The sequence below is a fragment of the Diceros bicornis genome, chromosome 27 (genome assembly GCF_020826845.1).
Source record: "Diceros bicornis minor isolate mBicDic1 chromosome 27, mDicBic1.mat.cur, whole genome shotgun sequence".
In the NCBI taxonomy this organism is placed as follows: Eukaryota; Metazoa; Chordata; class Mammalia; order Perissodactyla; family Rhinocerotidae; genus Diceros; species Diceros bicornis.
In genome coordinates this window covers 27,312,623-27,329,007 of record NC_080766.1, presented here as the reverse complement: position 1 = coordinate 27,329,007, position 16,385 = coordinate 27,312,623, and the positions used below count along the sequence as shown (strand labels likewise).

The 16,385-nt window shown below is 37.4% G+C and overlaps 1 protein-coding gene across 3 annotated transcripts in view; it reads left to right on the top strand.

Annotated features, from left to right (window-relative positions):
* The window catches only part of APP (amyloid beta precursor protein), a 258,874-nt gene that overhangs the window by 136,340 nt on the left and 106,149 nt on the right, over positions 1–16,385 (top strand). For all 3 annotated transcript variants that reach the window (XM_058522959.1, XM_058522957.1, XM_058522958.1), the window contains exon 6: positions 4,630–4,820. In XM_058522959.1, the coding sequence (XP_058378942.1) occupies positions 4,630–4,820 (191 nt within the window). The remainder of the gene's footprint in view (positions 1–4,629; positions 4,821–16,385) is intronic.

Below are 16,385 nucleotides of genomic sequence, written 5' to 3'. Positions count from 1 at the left end.
GAAGTGCACATAACACAGGTGTATAGCTCAATGAATTTTCAAAACAACACAACCAGATAGCCGACACTCAGATCAAAACACAGCCTTGCTAGCCCCCCAGAAGCCTCTCTCCTGTTCCTTCCCAGTCACTAACCCTCCCCTCGCCAACCTGTAACAACTCTGTTGGGTTCTGTCAGCGTGGGGGATGCCTGTTTTCATAGTCGATATCAGTGAAATTGGATGGTGTCTCCTCTTGTGTGTTTGGCTTCTAAGTGGGAAAGAGATCGGCTTTTCCTTACTTAGCTTTCCCCCTCTTAAACCATTTACTTGGAACCACAAAGAATAAGCTTCCTTTCGTTTATATTTTCTCACATTTTCTGGCAAAAATCTTCTAATTTTCCTAATTTAAAAGCAATAATTTCAGATATTGCTTTCCTCTTAGCCAGCCATTGTACCCTCTAGGTTAACTCTAAGAACTGGGGCAGAGAGGGAAAGAACTGTCTAACTTTTTTAAACTGTGCTTTATTTTCTCTGTCTATTCCTGACCGTGGGAGACTCTTTCTTCCCCTTTCTAGATCAATAAACACATACGTGTGTGAGCGTCTTCCTGTTGAGACTTGCCCCTCTGGCCCCTGGTTGGTCGTTACGTTTTGGGAAGTGACAGCTGTTCTGTGTTCAGTCTCCTCATCACTGCAGTAGCTCAAGTCTCTTGATTGTCCAGTTCCCATAAACCATGGGAATGAGAACTTTCTCTCTGCCATTTCCTCTCCTTTGTCCTACAAAGAAAAAGACAAAAATCAATCTTAATGGAGGCTATGAAAGAATAACTATAGCTTTTTTAAGCATGCAGATGGTGAATTATTTTGCGTGACTTAAACAAAAAGGAATTAAAACTGGTATGTGAATCAAAATTTTACACTTTCTAAAGGGACTATCAGGAAGGCAGGTGGAATTTTATCAAGGTCAGCCTCTGTTTAGAAATACAAGAAGAGTCACCTTTGTGATGTAGTATGTCCTTCACCAAACTAAAGTCTTGCACGGTGACACATAAAATTTTATCATCAGTGATTTATTTCCTCACAGTAATGTCCCTTTGACCCTTTAACCTTCTTATTAAATTCAGATACTCTTGAGATGATCAGCATTTTCAGACAGTTCTTTCATTCTTTAGAAGTGTTTCTCATTGTTGGAATTTAAAAGCTGTAAAAGCCGTCTATTATAAATTGACAGGCGCCAAAATGTGTGAATGCGATATGAATATTCCACTGTGTTACCAAGGGATTATTTTGCTGTGGGTTGTGTGATTATTTATAAGGAAACTGCTTTATGATACTCAGCCTTACATTTCCATACACTGGCCCCTCTTTGCATTTTCTTGCACTGTGATCAGCTTTCCAAAATCAGCTCGCCTTAGTCACATCACGGAACAAGTGTCCAGCAATTGAAGAGAAGATGGACGGTAATTTTTTCCCCTTTTCTGTGTTTCTTGCTATTTATGAAAATTGCGATTGGAAGTTGGTATGTTTGGCATTCTTTGGGAAGACACAACATCGTTAAAACATAACTGTGTGCTGCTGTTTTAATAGTGTTCAAATAGATAATTAGATGCACGGACATCTAAATTTAATTCCAGAAATCAAAGCCATGGTAATCAGAACTGGACCTGAGTTCTCTGAGGCCTGGTAATTTAATTCGTCTGCCAGCTGAAGTATTATGTCTCTCTGTTCCTTGTTATTATGCCAGTAAATTGCTCAGGCAGATGCGGTGGTGGATGATGGGCCTACGTTTCACTCTAGACACATACCAGGATGCAAATCGCTTTAAACACAGCTGTTTTCATAAGCATGTTTTCTGTTTGCAGCTTTAAGTATGACATTCAAGTCATAACAGAGAAGGTTGAGGGAGGTTCCTGCAGGTACCCAGGGTTGTGTTTTCACTGTGAAGCACAGTGCTTCTTAACCCTGGATCACATATTTGGACCCATTCATGCTTCAAGACAGCAAGCATACTTCATGGTTTAAGGAGAATACTGGTTTGATTTGATTTTTCTTCCTGGTTTTACCTGGATTTTCCACTTAATTTGGAGAATTAAATAGTATTGGTGCCTATGATTTGATTGAATACAGAAGAGAGCTCAAACACAGTACGTTGGCTGATGACATGCATCGGATCATCATTACTCTCCTCTCTAGTAGTGCAACCCTGAGATTCTGTAAAAAAAATGAGGAGGAAGTCTACTGGGTAAAATTGGGGCCATCTGAGCCACTATTAAGTTTAGGATTCTTTTGAAATATTGCCTCAAGTAGTAGACTTTTGTGCAGGAATTCAGGCAATCAAGAAATCAGTGATTGCGCCCCATTTATCTCTAAACAGATGAAGGCTTATATCATCTGATTTTCAACATCAGTGTTTTCTCTTCCTCTTCTTACCTATTCATGGTCTTGTGGAAATGTTAAAATAACTGGTTAGGGTGTTCTCTGTTTTAATAACACACTAATAAGTTATTATTAATGTTATTCTGCTTAGTAAGTTTCCCTTTATTCTTTTCTTTGGCCACATTCTTCAACTTCTTTAAATGTGTTCATTTGTTATCCCTTGTATCATATTTAATCAGAATTAGAAAGTCATTCCACTGGGAGTTTTACATATTTTTATAGACACTTTGTACAGAAGAGTCCTTTAAGTTCTGAGTTAATGAGAGAATTCCATCTTGTGCTTTATTCATGTCTTTACATATCTTTTCCTTTTTTTCACCCTCAGCAAAATCCCTTGTGGCTGTCCTGTCAGACTTTCAGTTTTTGAAATCCTCTCATCATCTTCCTTTCTGTCTTGCTAGACCATGGAAACCTGTTTTCTTTTCCTAATGTGTTTGAAATCTGATCTCCTATACAATGCTGAACTCACACTAGCATTCCAGGCTTCAGGTCGACTCTGACACAGACTCTCCAGGTTCCCCTTCCTTCTCCCAACAATACTCTTCTCCTTATAGGCAAGAATTAGCCCCGGGGTAACAATTCCCCTCTGCTGTCTCTTTTTTCTGAGGATATTTAAATGTCAGCATGGTAGGCCTCAATCCTATTCCTGTGGTCCGTCTTGTCCTGTAAGACCTGTGGCAGGTGCTCTGGTGAATTGAAATCCTCCACCACATCTGGATCTTTTTTCTGCATTGGTTCTGTGACCTGATCAAGGACGAAACATCTATTTCTCCTCTTGGGCCAGATGGCACGTGATACACTTTCACTACTTAACACTGACATTCCTATCTTCATTTATCATCTTTCAAATGCTCTCGACCATGTCTGCACTGGCAGGTACATGATTTCCACAAGGATGTCTTACTAGGACTTTCTAATTTTGTTCCAGACATGCCCTTCTTTTGCCATCCAGATTTGCTGATTTATTGAGTAATAAAATGTGCATCAGTATATACATATTTAATGTCATAAATATTATTTCTGATCCCCTTCCCAATTATACTGTGACCCACTGGCTATCTGTTACCGTTATTCTCAGTATTGCATATTGCAGTGGTTCTCAGCATATTGTCCCCTGACCATCAGCATTGGCATTATCTGGGAACTTGTTAGAAATACACATTCTCAGGCCCCATCCCAGACGCACTGATTCATAAACTCTGGGGGTGGTGCTGGTGATCTGTGTTTTAATAAGCCTTCCAGGTGATTCTGATACTCGCTGAAATTTGAGAACCACTGAAATACCTGATATTCTACAAAGCTCACACAGTTAGCAAGAGTAGGGAGCTCAACTGTATAGTTTCATAGGCATCTGTGGCCATTGGATATTATAGATTTATTTAAGCCAATTTCTTCTCCCCCGTTTCCAGTTTAAACTTTCAATAGCAATATTTGAACCAATTTCCACTTATTCTTATTGAATATGTACTATGCAGATACTGTGTGGTATTTTCATATATGTTATGAGAAGTCATCCCTATAATACAATAAACTCCATTTTGGTATCCTCCCCTCCCCACCTGTTTAATAGATTTTATGTTTTAGAGTAGTTTTAGCTTTACAAAAAATTTGAGCGAGACATACAGAGAGCTCCCCCTACCCCCTCTCTGCCCACCCCCTCCCTGTTTCCTCTATTGTTAACATTTTGCATTAGTGTGGTACATTTGATCCAGTATTGATATATTATTTTTAACTAAAGTTCATAGTTTACATTAGAGTTCACTTTTTGTGTTTTATAGTTCTATTGCTTGTGACAAATGCATGGTATTGTGTATCCACTGTTACAGTGTCTTAGAGTAATTTCACTGCCTTAAAAATCCCCTGTGCTCTGCCTGTTCATCCCTTCCTTCCTCACCCTGAACCCCTACCAACCACTGATCTTTTCGTGGTCTCCATAATTTTGCCTTTTCCGGGATGTCGTGTAGTAAGAATCACGGTATCCTCTTTTTGCAACTGCTTAAACTAAGAAGAGTTGTGCCCAAGGGTAAAAAGTTGCAGCCCTACTGAGCTGAGATTCATACTTTGATCTGCTGGCTTCAAGCCTTCTGTGTGTTTTTAATTCAAGGCCACGTTCTCTCTCAAATTTCAAAAATTCCTTGCCGTTGATTTTTTTTTTTTTTCCTTTCCTGAAATTTGTTTAAATGACCATTACTGTTATTTCTGTTTCCTGCTCCAGCGAAGACAAAGTAGTGGAAGTAACAGAGGAAGAGGAAGTGGCAGATGTTGAGGAAGAAGAAACTGAGGATGACGAGGACGATGAGGATGGTGACGAGGCAGAGGAACCCTATGAAGAGGCCACAGAGAGAACCACCAGCATTGCCACGACCACAACCACCACCACAGAGTCTGTGGAAGAGGTGGTCCGAGGTAACCCACTGTTTCCTTGGATTTTCTTTCTCAGGGAAAAGGAAAACATCTTACCAGAGTTTGAAATTTCTGTCCAGCCTACCAGCACTGCCTTCCCTAACCAAAAGTAAAAATTCAAAATAATAAGTCTTCTCCTGCTTGTTCAACTCTTTGGTTTAACAAACTGTCCAGCAATTCATTTCAAATCGTGTGAAATCCTGATTATACAGTCTGTTCTCTATGTTCTGTATGCTTCTGGCAAATCCCAACTTGTTCTGTAAAACTCCACCTAACCAGATGCCATGTCGTTGGACAACGGCCAAGTTAGGTGACCTCTTTGGTATCCGACCCCCCGGCCGTGGGTGTTTATTACACTGCATTGTCTGTTGTCTCTTTCACCACCTCGACTATGACTTCCTTGAGGCAAGGACAGGATTTTACTTAATGTCATTCAGAGTGCCTGGCTTATAGAAAGTCTTCAATAAATCTTAGTTGAATGAGTAGTTGCAATTAGATTTTATTAAAGAAGAAGAAGGATATTTGGTGAGTTATCATGTTATTTTTTGAGTGAAATTTACCTTGGATGATTTGTATTGTCTTTACATTATTTTATTGGGGGAAGTGACAGTGCCTTCTTTGAGAGGTAGACGTAGGGTTGACATCTTAAGACTTTCTTTTTCTGTTTAATTAATGCTCCTGTTGAGAATGTTGTGAACTAAAAGACTTTCTTTTTGTCTCCATGAGATAGACGCAAGCATTCAGTTGACATTACACAACCAAATGTTATTACAGCAAGTGAATTGTTGGGTTGCCTTTCTTAAAGGGTATGCATTTGTTCTGCAAATAGTAAAAGATAGTCCTAGAATTAGATTGAATGAATATGGATGGAATTATTGAGTTTTAATGTATTGCAAATACTTTTAAAGCCTATCCACAAATGTTACAACATTGTAAGTCGTCTTCTCACTTTTTATTAAGGTAAAATGATATCAGGTTATTGTTAAATTGGAGCTGGAAGTGGGTTTACTTTTTCTGCCTCAAGTAGATTCCTAATGATCACTGTAGTATCTTATTCCCTTCATTGCATTTTTTTATAACTTTATTGCAGTATAATTTACGTATAAAATTCACTCATTTTAAGTGAATAAGTATGTAATTCAGTGGCTTTAATAAATATACCAAATTGTGCAACCACCACCATAATCCAATCTAAGAGCATTTTCATCATCCTAGTAAGATCCCCTCACACCCATTCACAGTTAATCCCTGTTCTCACCGGCAGCCCCAAGCAACAACTAATCTACTTTGTGTCGCTACAGATTTGCCTTTTCTGGACATTTAATATAAGTGGGACGACTGGTCTTTTGTATCGAGCTTTTTTCACTTAACATAATGTTTCTTTAACTTGAAGCTTTTAATACTGACATTATTCTGAATTGAACACTCCGAGTTAGCTTAAAATCCATTGAAGGCATCATTTATTCTTTTTAAAAAGAATATGTAGTACAAGATGGATTAACTTCATCATTCCCTACTTAATGACAACTTCTTATCCAGTTTAGCGCATTAGTCCTTATGTAAGTAGATACACATTTAAGTAAATGCACATTTTGTTTGAGCCACTGTTTTTCAAATATCCAAGGCATGCTTTCCTAGGGTGTTCTTCCTGTGCCTCTTAGGACCGTCTCTGGCAGACCTGGCTAAGTGAACTGTTAGCTTCCATGTTCCTAGCAGGAAAGACAGATTTTTCAGGGCTTCTCTTGAAACCTAAAAGATGCGTGACTACAAATGACAGCAGCTAGTATTCTGCGGGGGGACTGAAGCTCTTGTGATCTCTTGTCAAGATAGCTGTTTACATAATAATTACTGTCCGCTTATTCAACATGAGTTTTTGGACCATCTGTTTGGTTCAAGCCATTTTGCTAGGCTCAGTGGATCATATGATGAGAACACACAGGATAGCTGACCCTCATGGATGTTAAAATCTAGTAGGAAGTCAAAGACGTACAAAGTCATCTGTGCTGTAAAAACTACAAGCTCAGAGCCTCCTTCAAAGAGTAAGAGATTGATCAGAGAAGGGTCTGGAGGAGATGGCATTTAACTAGAAGTGGAAGGGCTGGTGGTGGGGCTACCAGTGGATTCTGGTATAGTGTACTTCAGTGTCAGTGGGGAGAGCAAAACAAATTTGGTGCCATGGGAAGGTACATGTCATGTTTCAGAGACAGAATCAGTCCGATTTAAACTAGAGCAAATGTCTTACGTAAGAGAGTTACAGGAAATTCGGTTGGTACTAAAATGTGGAGACCTTCAAGGCCAGGCTGGCAAGTAGGGGCGTAGCTGAGACTCATCAATTCAGGAGCTACTATGTGCTGAGGATTTTTCTGGTAGAAACAATGAAGAGATTTTGTTTGGATGTTGAGGAAACGGAGTGACATAACTTAGGCAGTACAATGAGAGAATGCCACATAAACTCATGCCCATATTCCAGACCAAGACAGAATTCTCGTGAGATAATATTGTCTTGTTATGTTCTGAACAAGTCCACTTCTTTTTGCTTTAGTTTTTCTCTAAATGTAGCATGAACATAGAGGAACACATATGTTATAGTATTTTCTATAGAAAGACAAAGGCAGTTAAAAGAGAATTTTAAAAAAATCTAGGCTAGAGATAAGAAAAAGAATCTCGCCTTAAAAGATAAGTTAATAATGATGGTAAGAAGAGCAATAAAAATGACCTTCTAAAAGCAAATACCTGGTCATTTAGAGGTACTGAAAATGCCAGAAATAGAAGAACCTTTAATGGGAACCCATCCATCCTATATTAGACTCTTGAAATGGACAAAAGCTATAATTGAGGCAAATCTTTCTGGAAAAAGAGGCCCAAGAGAGGAAACCTGATATATTGTGTCCATGTCAGAGAGTTTTCTGTATTCCCAGCTAATTCCAATAAAGAAGGAGAAGTTTTAGATGGTAACCTTAAAAGAGCCAGCTGCATGGAACCCTGTCCCTCCACGTCTTTGGTTGTAGAAGATGAGTTATGGTTCTTCCCTGATGGAGAGCAACAGCAGTGCCAGAGGTGATTGCTAACTTTGTAAAGCTCTCATTCCAAGTAGCCGGCTCCCGGGCTGAAAATGAAAATCAGAAGAGACTCGCAAAGAAGAGATATTGAAAAGAGACTTATAATCTAGTTTTCGATGTTAATGTTTCAATGCCTGAGAGAAAATGTAATTTACAACCATACTTAATAAGAAAATTGTTTCTTCATTACCAGCATATTGTGACTAATGCAAATCCTTAATGTACTTCATAAAAAAACTCAATACTTTTGTAACTCATTAAAATTTGAAAAAAAATAGGCAGAGGGAAGAAAAATATAGTACATTTCAGCATGGTCATAAAATTTTCAGCCATTTTGTATTAGAATCAATGATATGGTAGAATGGATAGATAATGGATAGAATGATATGGATAGAATCAACAATCAACTGAAATGGAAGATGTCAGTTCTGTGTTACAGGTTCCAGAGGAGAAACATATTTGTGAGCACACTGCAACATCCATTTGGCTTTAGGATTTATTGTTTTGGGTAATTACAAAAAATTTAGATATTGATCTAGTGGAATAAGCCAATACCAATTTGAGTAAAACAATAGTATTTTAGACACTTGCTCCTAATTTTCTGTAATTTGAAAAGGGATTACACTTCATAAACCCCAGATGTCAGAGTAATTTCTGACTCAACCGTGAATTCTAAACTCTGATTTAACATGGGTATTGCAATGAATGACATAATCTTTGATTTAATCTAGCCTCTTTGGTCCGTCCAGAGAATTGTGTTTTTTTTGCTTTGCTCATTTATTGAGCAAATATTCATTGTGCCCCTGCTGATGGCGAGGTGTGCTGCTACTATGGAAGGTGTAATGGGGACCTGGCCATTCCTGTGTTGGGCTAGAATTCTTGTGTTTTCTAGATCAGCACTCCCCTTGCTCTTTAGGGCAATGGTTTTATCTTTTTTTTTTTTTTTTGAGGAAGATTCGCCCTGAGCTAACATCTGTTGCCAATCTTCCTCCTTTTTTCCTTTTGTTTTTTTCTCCCCAAAGCCCCAGGAGATAGTTGTATGTCATAGTTGTACGTCCTTATAGTTGCTTTATAAGCAACTCACCACCTCAGCATCACTTGATGAGTGGTGCTTAGGTCTGTGCCCAGGATCCAGACCGGCGAACCCTGGGCTCCCGAAGCAGAGTGCATGAACTTAACCACTACGCCACCGGGCCGGCCCCATTATCTTTTAATCCTTGTAACTATGCTATGTGGTGGAAATTTTACTTCCCCATTTAAAGCCAAGCCAACTAAGATTAGAGAAATTTTTTAAAACTTGCCCACCCTCACAAAGCTGGTAAGAGGTGAGGATTTGGACCCAGATGGGCCAGGGTATTTCTATGACACTAATGTCAAATTTTCCTTTTCCTTTTATTTCTAAATACACGCTGTTTCCATTTAACTGTGCTCCCTTGTAAATGTGTATTACTTTGCTATAGGCATATATTCATCTTATTATTATTTCACACTGAGCATTTCCTAAATTTTAGGGTTCTTATTTAAATAAAATAATGATCAAGGATTGGCAAACTGTGACCATGGACCAAATATGGCCTGTCACCTGTTTTGTAATCAAGAAGTTTTATTAGGACGCAGCCAATCCCATTTCTTTACCTGTTGTCTGTGACTGCTTTCATGCTGCAGAGGCAGAGTTGATTAGTTGCAAGAGATACCACATGGCTTGCAAAGCTGAAAATATTGACTATCTGGGCCTTTATAGAAAACTTCAGATATTGATTAGAAAAATATGAGTAAGTTTTTTATATTTCAGATAATACCATACCAAGTTAATTTCATTAAGGTAGTTTTATTATGGTTAGAGGCAGACTAGTAAAGTGTGTGAAAAAATTTTTAATAATTTTATGGCCTTGGGCCAGTTAAATAACCTTGGTAAGTCTGTTTTTTCATGTGTGTAGTATAGATGCTGATATGATGTTGTGTGTTGGCTGTACGAATTACTTTAGATGATCCATGTTTCAGCGTTTACCGTAATACCTGGCACATTGCAAGGGTTTGGTTTGTTTTGCAAGCACAGGCTGCTTGTCCAGAGGCAACTCCTGGCTCTACAATCTGCTAACTGTGTAGTATTGTATCAATCATAACCTTTAAGTCACCTTACTTCCTTCCGTAAAAATAGAGTTAAGTAATACCTACTTTATTTTAAGCATTTTGTGAGGATTAAATGAAGTAATCGGTGGGAAACACTTAGCACAGTTCTGGTAGAGAGTAAGTGCTCAGTTAACCTAAGCTGCTCTCATTGTCATGGTTATAAGCATCATTCTCATCCTCCAGAGAACTAATGTTTACTACTAATTAGGAATGCCAAAGATAAGCCAACAGACTGTCTTTTTTAATCATAAAAAGCCTAAATGAGATGTATCCATTTCTGTTGGCATAATAGAACTGATATATACAGACCTATGTTAAGAATAAAAAATAGCTTAAACTTGGTTTCTTGATTTAAATATTTTTTGTGAATATAGAATGTATATTAAAATATCTCCAGTTAAATTTCATGTCCGGCTGAAAATTGAACCAAGATAGTGTTAAATGCCACTGCATTGCAACACAGCCTTTCATTTCTTGCTGGTGTTTTGATCCTCTTGGAAGTTTATCTTTTAAATGGACAGAGGCACTGACATAGGTGGCTCCTTAAGCATCCCATATGATGATGAAGTTAAAGAGTTTGATCTAAATGTTGCTTGCCTTGAGCTAAGTGACTAAACTCAACAGAATTAAATTATTTTTTTAATTTTTTTTTTTTTGGAGGAAGATTAGCCATGAGCCAACATCCATGCCAATCCTCTTTTTTTTGCTGAGGAAGACTAGCCCTAGGCTAACATCTGTGCCCATCTTCCTCCACTTTATATGGGATGCCGCCACAGTGTGGCCTGCCAAGCAGTGCATTGGTGCGCGCCCAGGATCCGAACCCAGGCCGCCAGCAGCGGAGCGTGTGCACTTAACCGCTATGTCACGGGGCGGGCCCCCAAAATTAAATTATTGTTCTTCTCCCTCTGGTAACAATTTGCGTACCAGAAAGTATAGAATTCGATGGCTTAGTATACTCACAAAGATCTGCATTGCCACATAAACAATTATGTTTTTTAACTTCATTTTGCTTGAAATTACATGACTAGTAGTGCTTAGTTACTTTTCATCTTCCATTTCTACAGTTTTATTTCTGTCCAAGTGCTTTAATTCAATGTTAGAATAGCAAAAAGAATCAGTTAAAGGTATTTTAATGCAATTGTGTCTACATTTATTAAAAATAAAAAACATGTTTAATCCAACTCAATTAAAAACCCGAAGGCAGATTTTTTAAAAAAAATACTAGTCTGTCTCATTTTTCCCCCAAATCAGCTGCTGTTCAAAAAATACACAAATGCCTCAGACACAAGAATCGTGTGCATCTACACAATGCAATTAAGAAAAAAAGCAAACCTAGTAAGATAAATCCAGCAAATGAGAGAACAGTTCATTGAAACATGCTTGTCATTTTCATGAGCACACCTCATTAGCTAATCTATATGTCTGACCCAGTAGAGGCTCAGATTTCTTGGGTAAGTAACAGAGTTGTGGATTTTAATGGAAATCTTTAGTTCCCGTGTAGGAAAGTGCTCTGTGGAGTTTTTAAGCAGGGTGAATTACAACCTGAATACTTGTTTCTCTCAGCCTTGAACCATTTTGCCCTCCTAAAAATTCTTCTTTGGTTTCCAGCCACCTCTTCTAACATGTCTGACCTTCTGTGATTCTGTTAGTCAAAAGAAGAAGAAGTCAAGGCAAGACTGCCCACATCTCATATAAAAATGATGGTCAAGGAAACTCCTCAGCCTTCAAGGCATTAGCAGCCCAAATTTAAAAAATTAAGAGACTCTCAAAATGGTAAAAGGAGCTTAAAACAGAAGAATTGTTAAAGGTGTACTCTATTTAGTTTATAATGGTAAGACTGTTCAGCTGTTTAACTATGAGGTTGGGGTTATTTCTCTTCTTTTTCTTAAATTTATATATGCTCTTGTTAATATGGAAGCGATACAGGATGTGGACAGAAATTTCATGTTGCTTGCATGTGACTTTTAAGTCCCTGATGTTTCATGATAGAAGCAAAGAAAGACCTTATTGTGAACTCTCATGGTTATATCTGTTCTGGAATTGAATAGCTTTTGTTACCCAGGATTTCTTAGGTGTTGGTGACTGCTACACAGTAGCCTCAGTCTCATGAGTGGGCAAAACTGCTAAAAGGCAACATGAATCCTTCTGGTGTTAGCTTGGGCTATGGCAGAATTTCTCAACCTCAGCATTTTTAATGTTTTGGGCTGGACAATTCTTTGTCGTGGGGACTGTACTGTTCACTGTAGGATGTTAAGCGGGATCCCTGGTCTCTACCCGCTAGATGCCAGTAGCATCCCCCCGTTGTGACAACCAAAAATGTCTCTAGTCATCATTAGATATCCCCTAGGAGGGGATAGGGGGCAGAATCTCTCTTGCTGCAAACCACTGGGCTATGACATTGGGATCTGCAAGGATGTCCAGCTTTAAATATATGAGCAAAGAAATAACCCTGCAATTCTGTGTCTCATCTTAGTGTCAGCTGTAATGCTTAACTCAGAGCTTTGTTCATTGTAGGTAGCCAGTGAACATTTTATTTGAGAAGAATAAGTGAGATAAACAAAACATAATGCTGAAACAGAGTTGATAGATACTCATTTAGTAAGATAAAAACAGTTATTTGATGACATGTATAATGTAGTCTCATAGCTTATATTTAAAGACAAATCAGCGTGCAATTTTTATTTTTTTAATATTGCATATGCATTTTTGCCATGTAGGCAGTAAGAGATGGAGGAAAACTGCCTTTTTAGTTTTGTTTTTTATTCTTCTGAAAGAAATTCACTTTTCCCTGGTACACTGATATAAAACAGCAGATGGTGGTTAGCATCCATGTAGCAACCAGAGACACTGATGTTCTCAGCTGGAGGCTGCCCAGTCTTCCCTGCTGGGTACCGTGACAAGAGACCAGTTAACATGATGAGGTAGACACACTCGGTCTCCCCAGAAAAGGAGATGGAACAGCAGGACCATCATTCCAACCCCTGACTCTCACATCTAGAAGCATCCTTTTTTTTGGCAATAACAGAAACGCCATGTAATTCTTTCTTCATGGAGAAGTGGTACAAAGAAAGTAAATTTCAAGTCCAATGATCTTTCTTCAATTGTATGTCAGGGTTCTTCATTATCTTTCCCAGTAAAAATAAAAGCTTTGATATTTCCAATGTTCTGGCATGTTATAAGGACAGTATCACTTAAATTCAGATTTCTGAGAAGTCTGAGTTTTATAGACCTAAGGATGAGTAAGAAAATTATTTTATTGGTATTGGATTTAAGGCAGAAGTATTGAAGCAGCTTTAATGTTGCTTAAGACAGAACTTCAGAGTAAAAGAAATATGTATAGATAATTTCTTAGAATTAATTTTTTGAGGTATATAAATTTGAATCTTACGACTGTAGTAAAATACGTTATATCCCTCATTTCGCAAAAATATGTGCAGTTTTAATAAGCCTATGCAACTTTTGACTAACCCTTTTCCTCTTGTCCTTTTGGAAAGTGATTGAATCTTATATATCTACTTTTGACGTTTCAACTGTACCTGAAAGATATAGTTGAAAAAAATTTTTTTTTAAATATGGTTGATCACGGTGCTTCTCAAACATTCATGTCCATCCGTTCAAGTTACCCCCAAGGTGCTTGCTAAACACAGATTCTGAGACAGTATGCCTAGAGTGGGTCCTGAGTCCCACGTGATGTTGGCCTTACTGGTCCACGGACTGCACTTTGAGGAGTCGTCTCTAGTAGCATTTCATGTCCCCTCCTACTGTGCAAATTTAGGAGATTGAGACAGGGAGTAAGAAACTGAAAGGGAAAACCATCCTTATCTATGGTGGTGCTGTTCTAAATACATTATCAAATGTCACCAAGTGTGAAAGAATCCTGATATGTCTACTCAGTGAATAATTTTGTAAAAATTCAACTCTCAAGACCATGCAAATTAGAAAACTCTTAAAATTTCCCATATTTAATTGTTCCTAGTTTCACTTGTGCCCCTGTTTTCTCTCATTGGTGTGGTGTAGCTAACTCCTGTTAGCCTGTGAAAGCTGACTATTAAAGTATTGAGTAAATTTGTGATCCACAACCATTGGAAGCTTGAAATACCATGGTGAGAGTATTTACACCAAGGAAATTGCGGAACACTATAAATCAGAGTGTTTTATTTTTTGTCTTTCTGGAGACAACCAGTTTCCCAGCACACCCTGCCTCTCAGTCAGTAAGAAAAATTACTTCTCTTATTTCCAGCAAAGGACGTGACATCTTGGCTTATTCAGAGTTGAGAGCCTCTTGTAATATTGTATTGTGCCTCAGACTAACCACACAGCTTAGTGAAAAACAAGTTTATTTCCATAACCAACAGGAAACAAAGGCATCAGGAAAAGTCATAGTGGTGCCCTTTTGTGAATGCTTGCCAACACCGCCAACACAAGAGTACTGATGAGTCTGAATACTTTACAGTTAGATCTGCTTCAGGTGGCATTTTATAAATAATCTTCCATCATGGAGAGATGTGAGAATGGGGTCAGGTATAATTGGAATGACAGATGTATTGGATAGCCTTAGAGAATCAACACAATTCAGTAAAGGGCTAGCCAACTGCAGATATCTTCTAGAGACTTCCGTGACAAATTAGCACCCGTCATTTCGTACTGAGTCAGTTATTTCATTACCATGCACAGCTGTTCTCATCATTTGTTTATATACTTCAACCCATATTTGGGGCTTAAGTGAGATTTGTCGTAAGACTTTAGTTCAAGCTTGCTTGCCTAATTTTACATACCTCTGTTTAGTAACGTATGATTACTAGGGAGTAAATATCTGATCGTTTATTGCCCTGATCACAGTAATTTTCTATTAGACATGTTGTTTGATGACTACTTGTTAATATTTGCAAGCACATTATAAATTCTCTCTTCCTTTAAAAGTACGTGAATCTATTGTTGTGAAAAATACATTCTTAAAACATAACATTTTCTAGTATTTTGACTTTTTAAAATTTTCATCTATAGGAATCACAAGTTTGTCTACTTATTCTTCAACAGAATATAAGATCAATTCTATAACTCAGGCTCATCAAGCTTCACTCTGTACAGTAGTAATATTTAGAATTGCCGCAATAACTTAGGCTGAAAAGTAAAGTTACTATAAACTGCATTGATGTCAGCCATTTTCACTATTAATGGATTAAATGATGAGGCAGATAAATCAAACAATTATTTGAAATACTGAAGATAAGCATATTTAGTAGATTTCAATATTTCTGTCCTTATTTTTATTTTATTTTACTGTTAACATTAAACAGGTAGTTTATCACAAGGTCAAACTGTGTCTGTCTTCTTACATTTGCCCTTTCTACTCTACTTTAAAATTGCAAGATATGTAATTTTTAACTCAAGGTAAGTAAATATATTTGTACTATGTGTGAACTTTAATTGAGCATATATTCTTGCAGCATATGGAGAAAGTATGCTATGTGGGGTTTTTTGTTTATTTTTTACAAAATCAGTATAGACGCTTCCTAGCTTTCTATAAAGAACTCTCTAGTTTGATAATTTAGTTTGATTATTCAAGTGATTGCTTCCTCAAAATTTGTAAGTTTAAAATTTATACATTCCACAAGTACAAGGTTTTATTTTACATATGTTCCTATAGGCTGAGAATAATTGAAATTCAATTATTAAAAATGAAATCGTGATAAAAAGCTTCACATTATTCTAAAATTATTCTTTAGTGCTTGATTTAAAGCTAATTATTTGCTAATCTGTTAACTTTGCTTTTTAAGAAGACATTATAATTATCATTCTTTTGAAAGTGGGGATTTCCTCCCCATCCTGCTTGCCACTTTCACAGCTGTCTTCATGCTTAGTTTTTTTTTAAAGTGTAAAATTAGCTTTCTAACTTTGATCGTCCACAAAAAAATTTGTTCCAATTTGACATCTATTCAGAGTTAATTTTTAGTGGTTAAGCATTATTTTTGGAACAGTGAATTGCATAATCATTTTTATATAATGTAGGCAGCTCTAGCTTTGCTTCTATATTATATTTGTGTAATATTGATTTTTAGAAAATGGAATTTCGTGTTAAAACCAGCAGAAGTCTCAGCAAGGGCCTACCTTCCAAGGATATAAAATGCGTAGAGCTTGTTTTTAGGCACATAAACTCTTTGATACTCCTTTATTACACTAGCATTTCAGTTTATTAAATGGTCTTTTGTCTTGAAGGGTGAATAGAGCCGTTATAAAAGAAGAGATAAGCCTTTCCAGCCAGCAGAATTCGGCTAGATGAATATTAGGAAGCCTATTTGTGATCTTAAAAGTTTAAGAATTAAATATGAATAAACAAAGATTAGCATTCCTTGGATGTCCATGTAAGCCTGTGCCTATG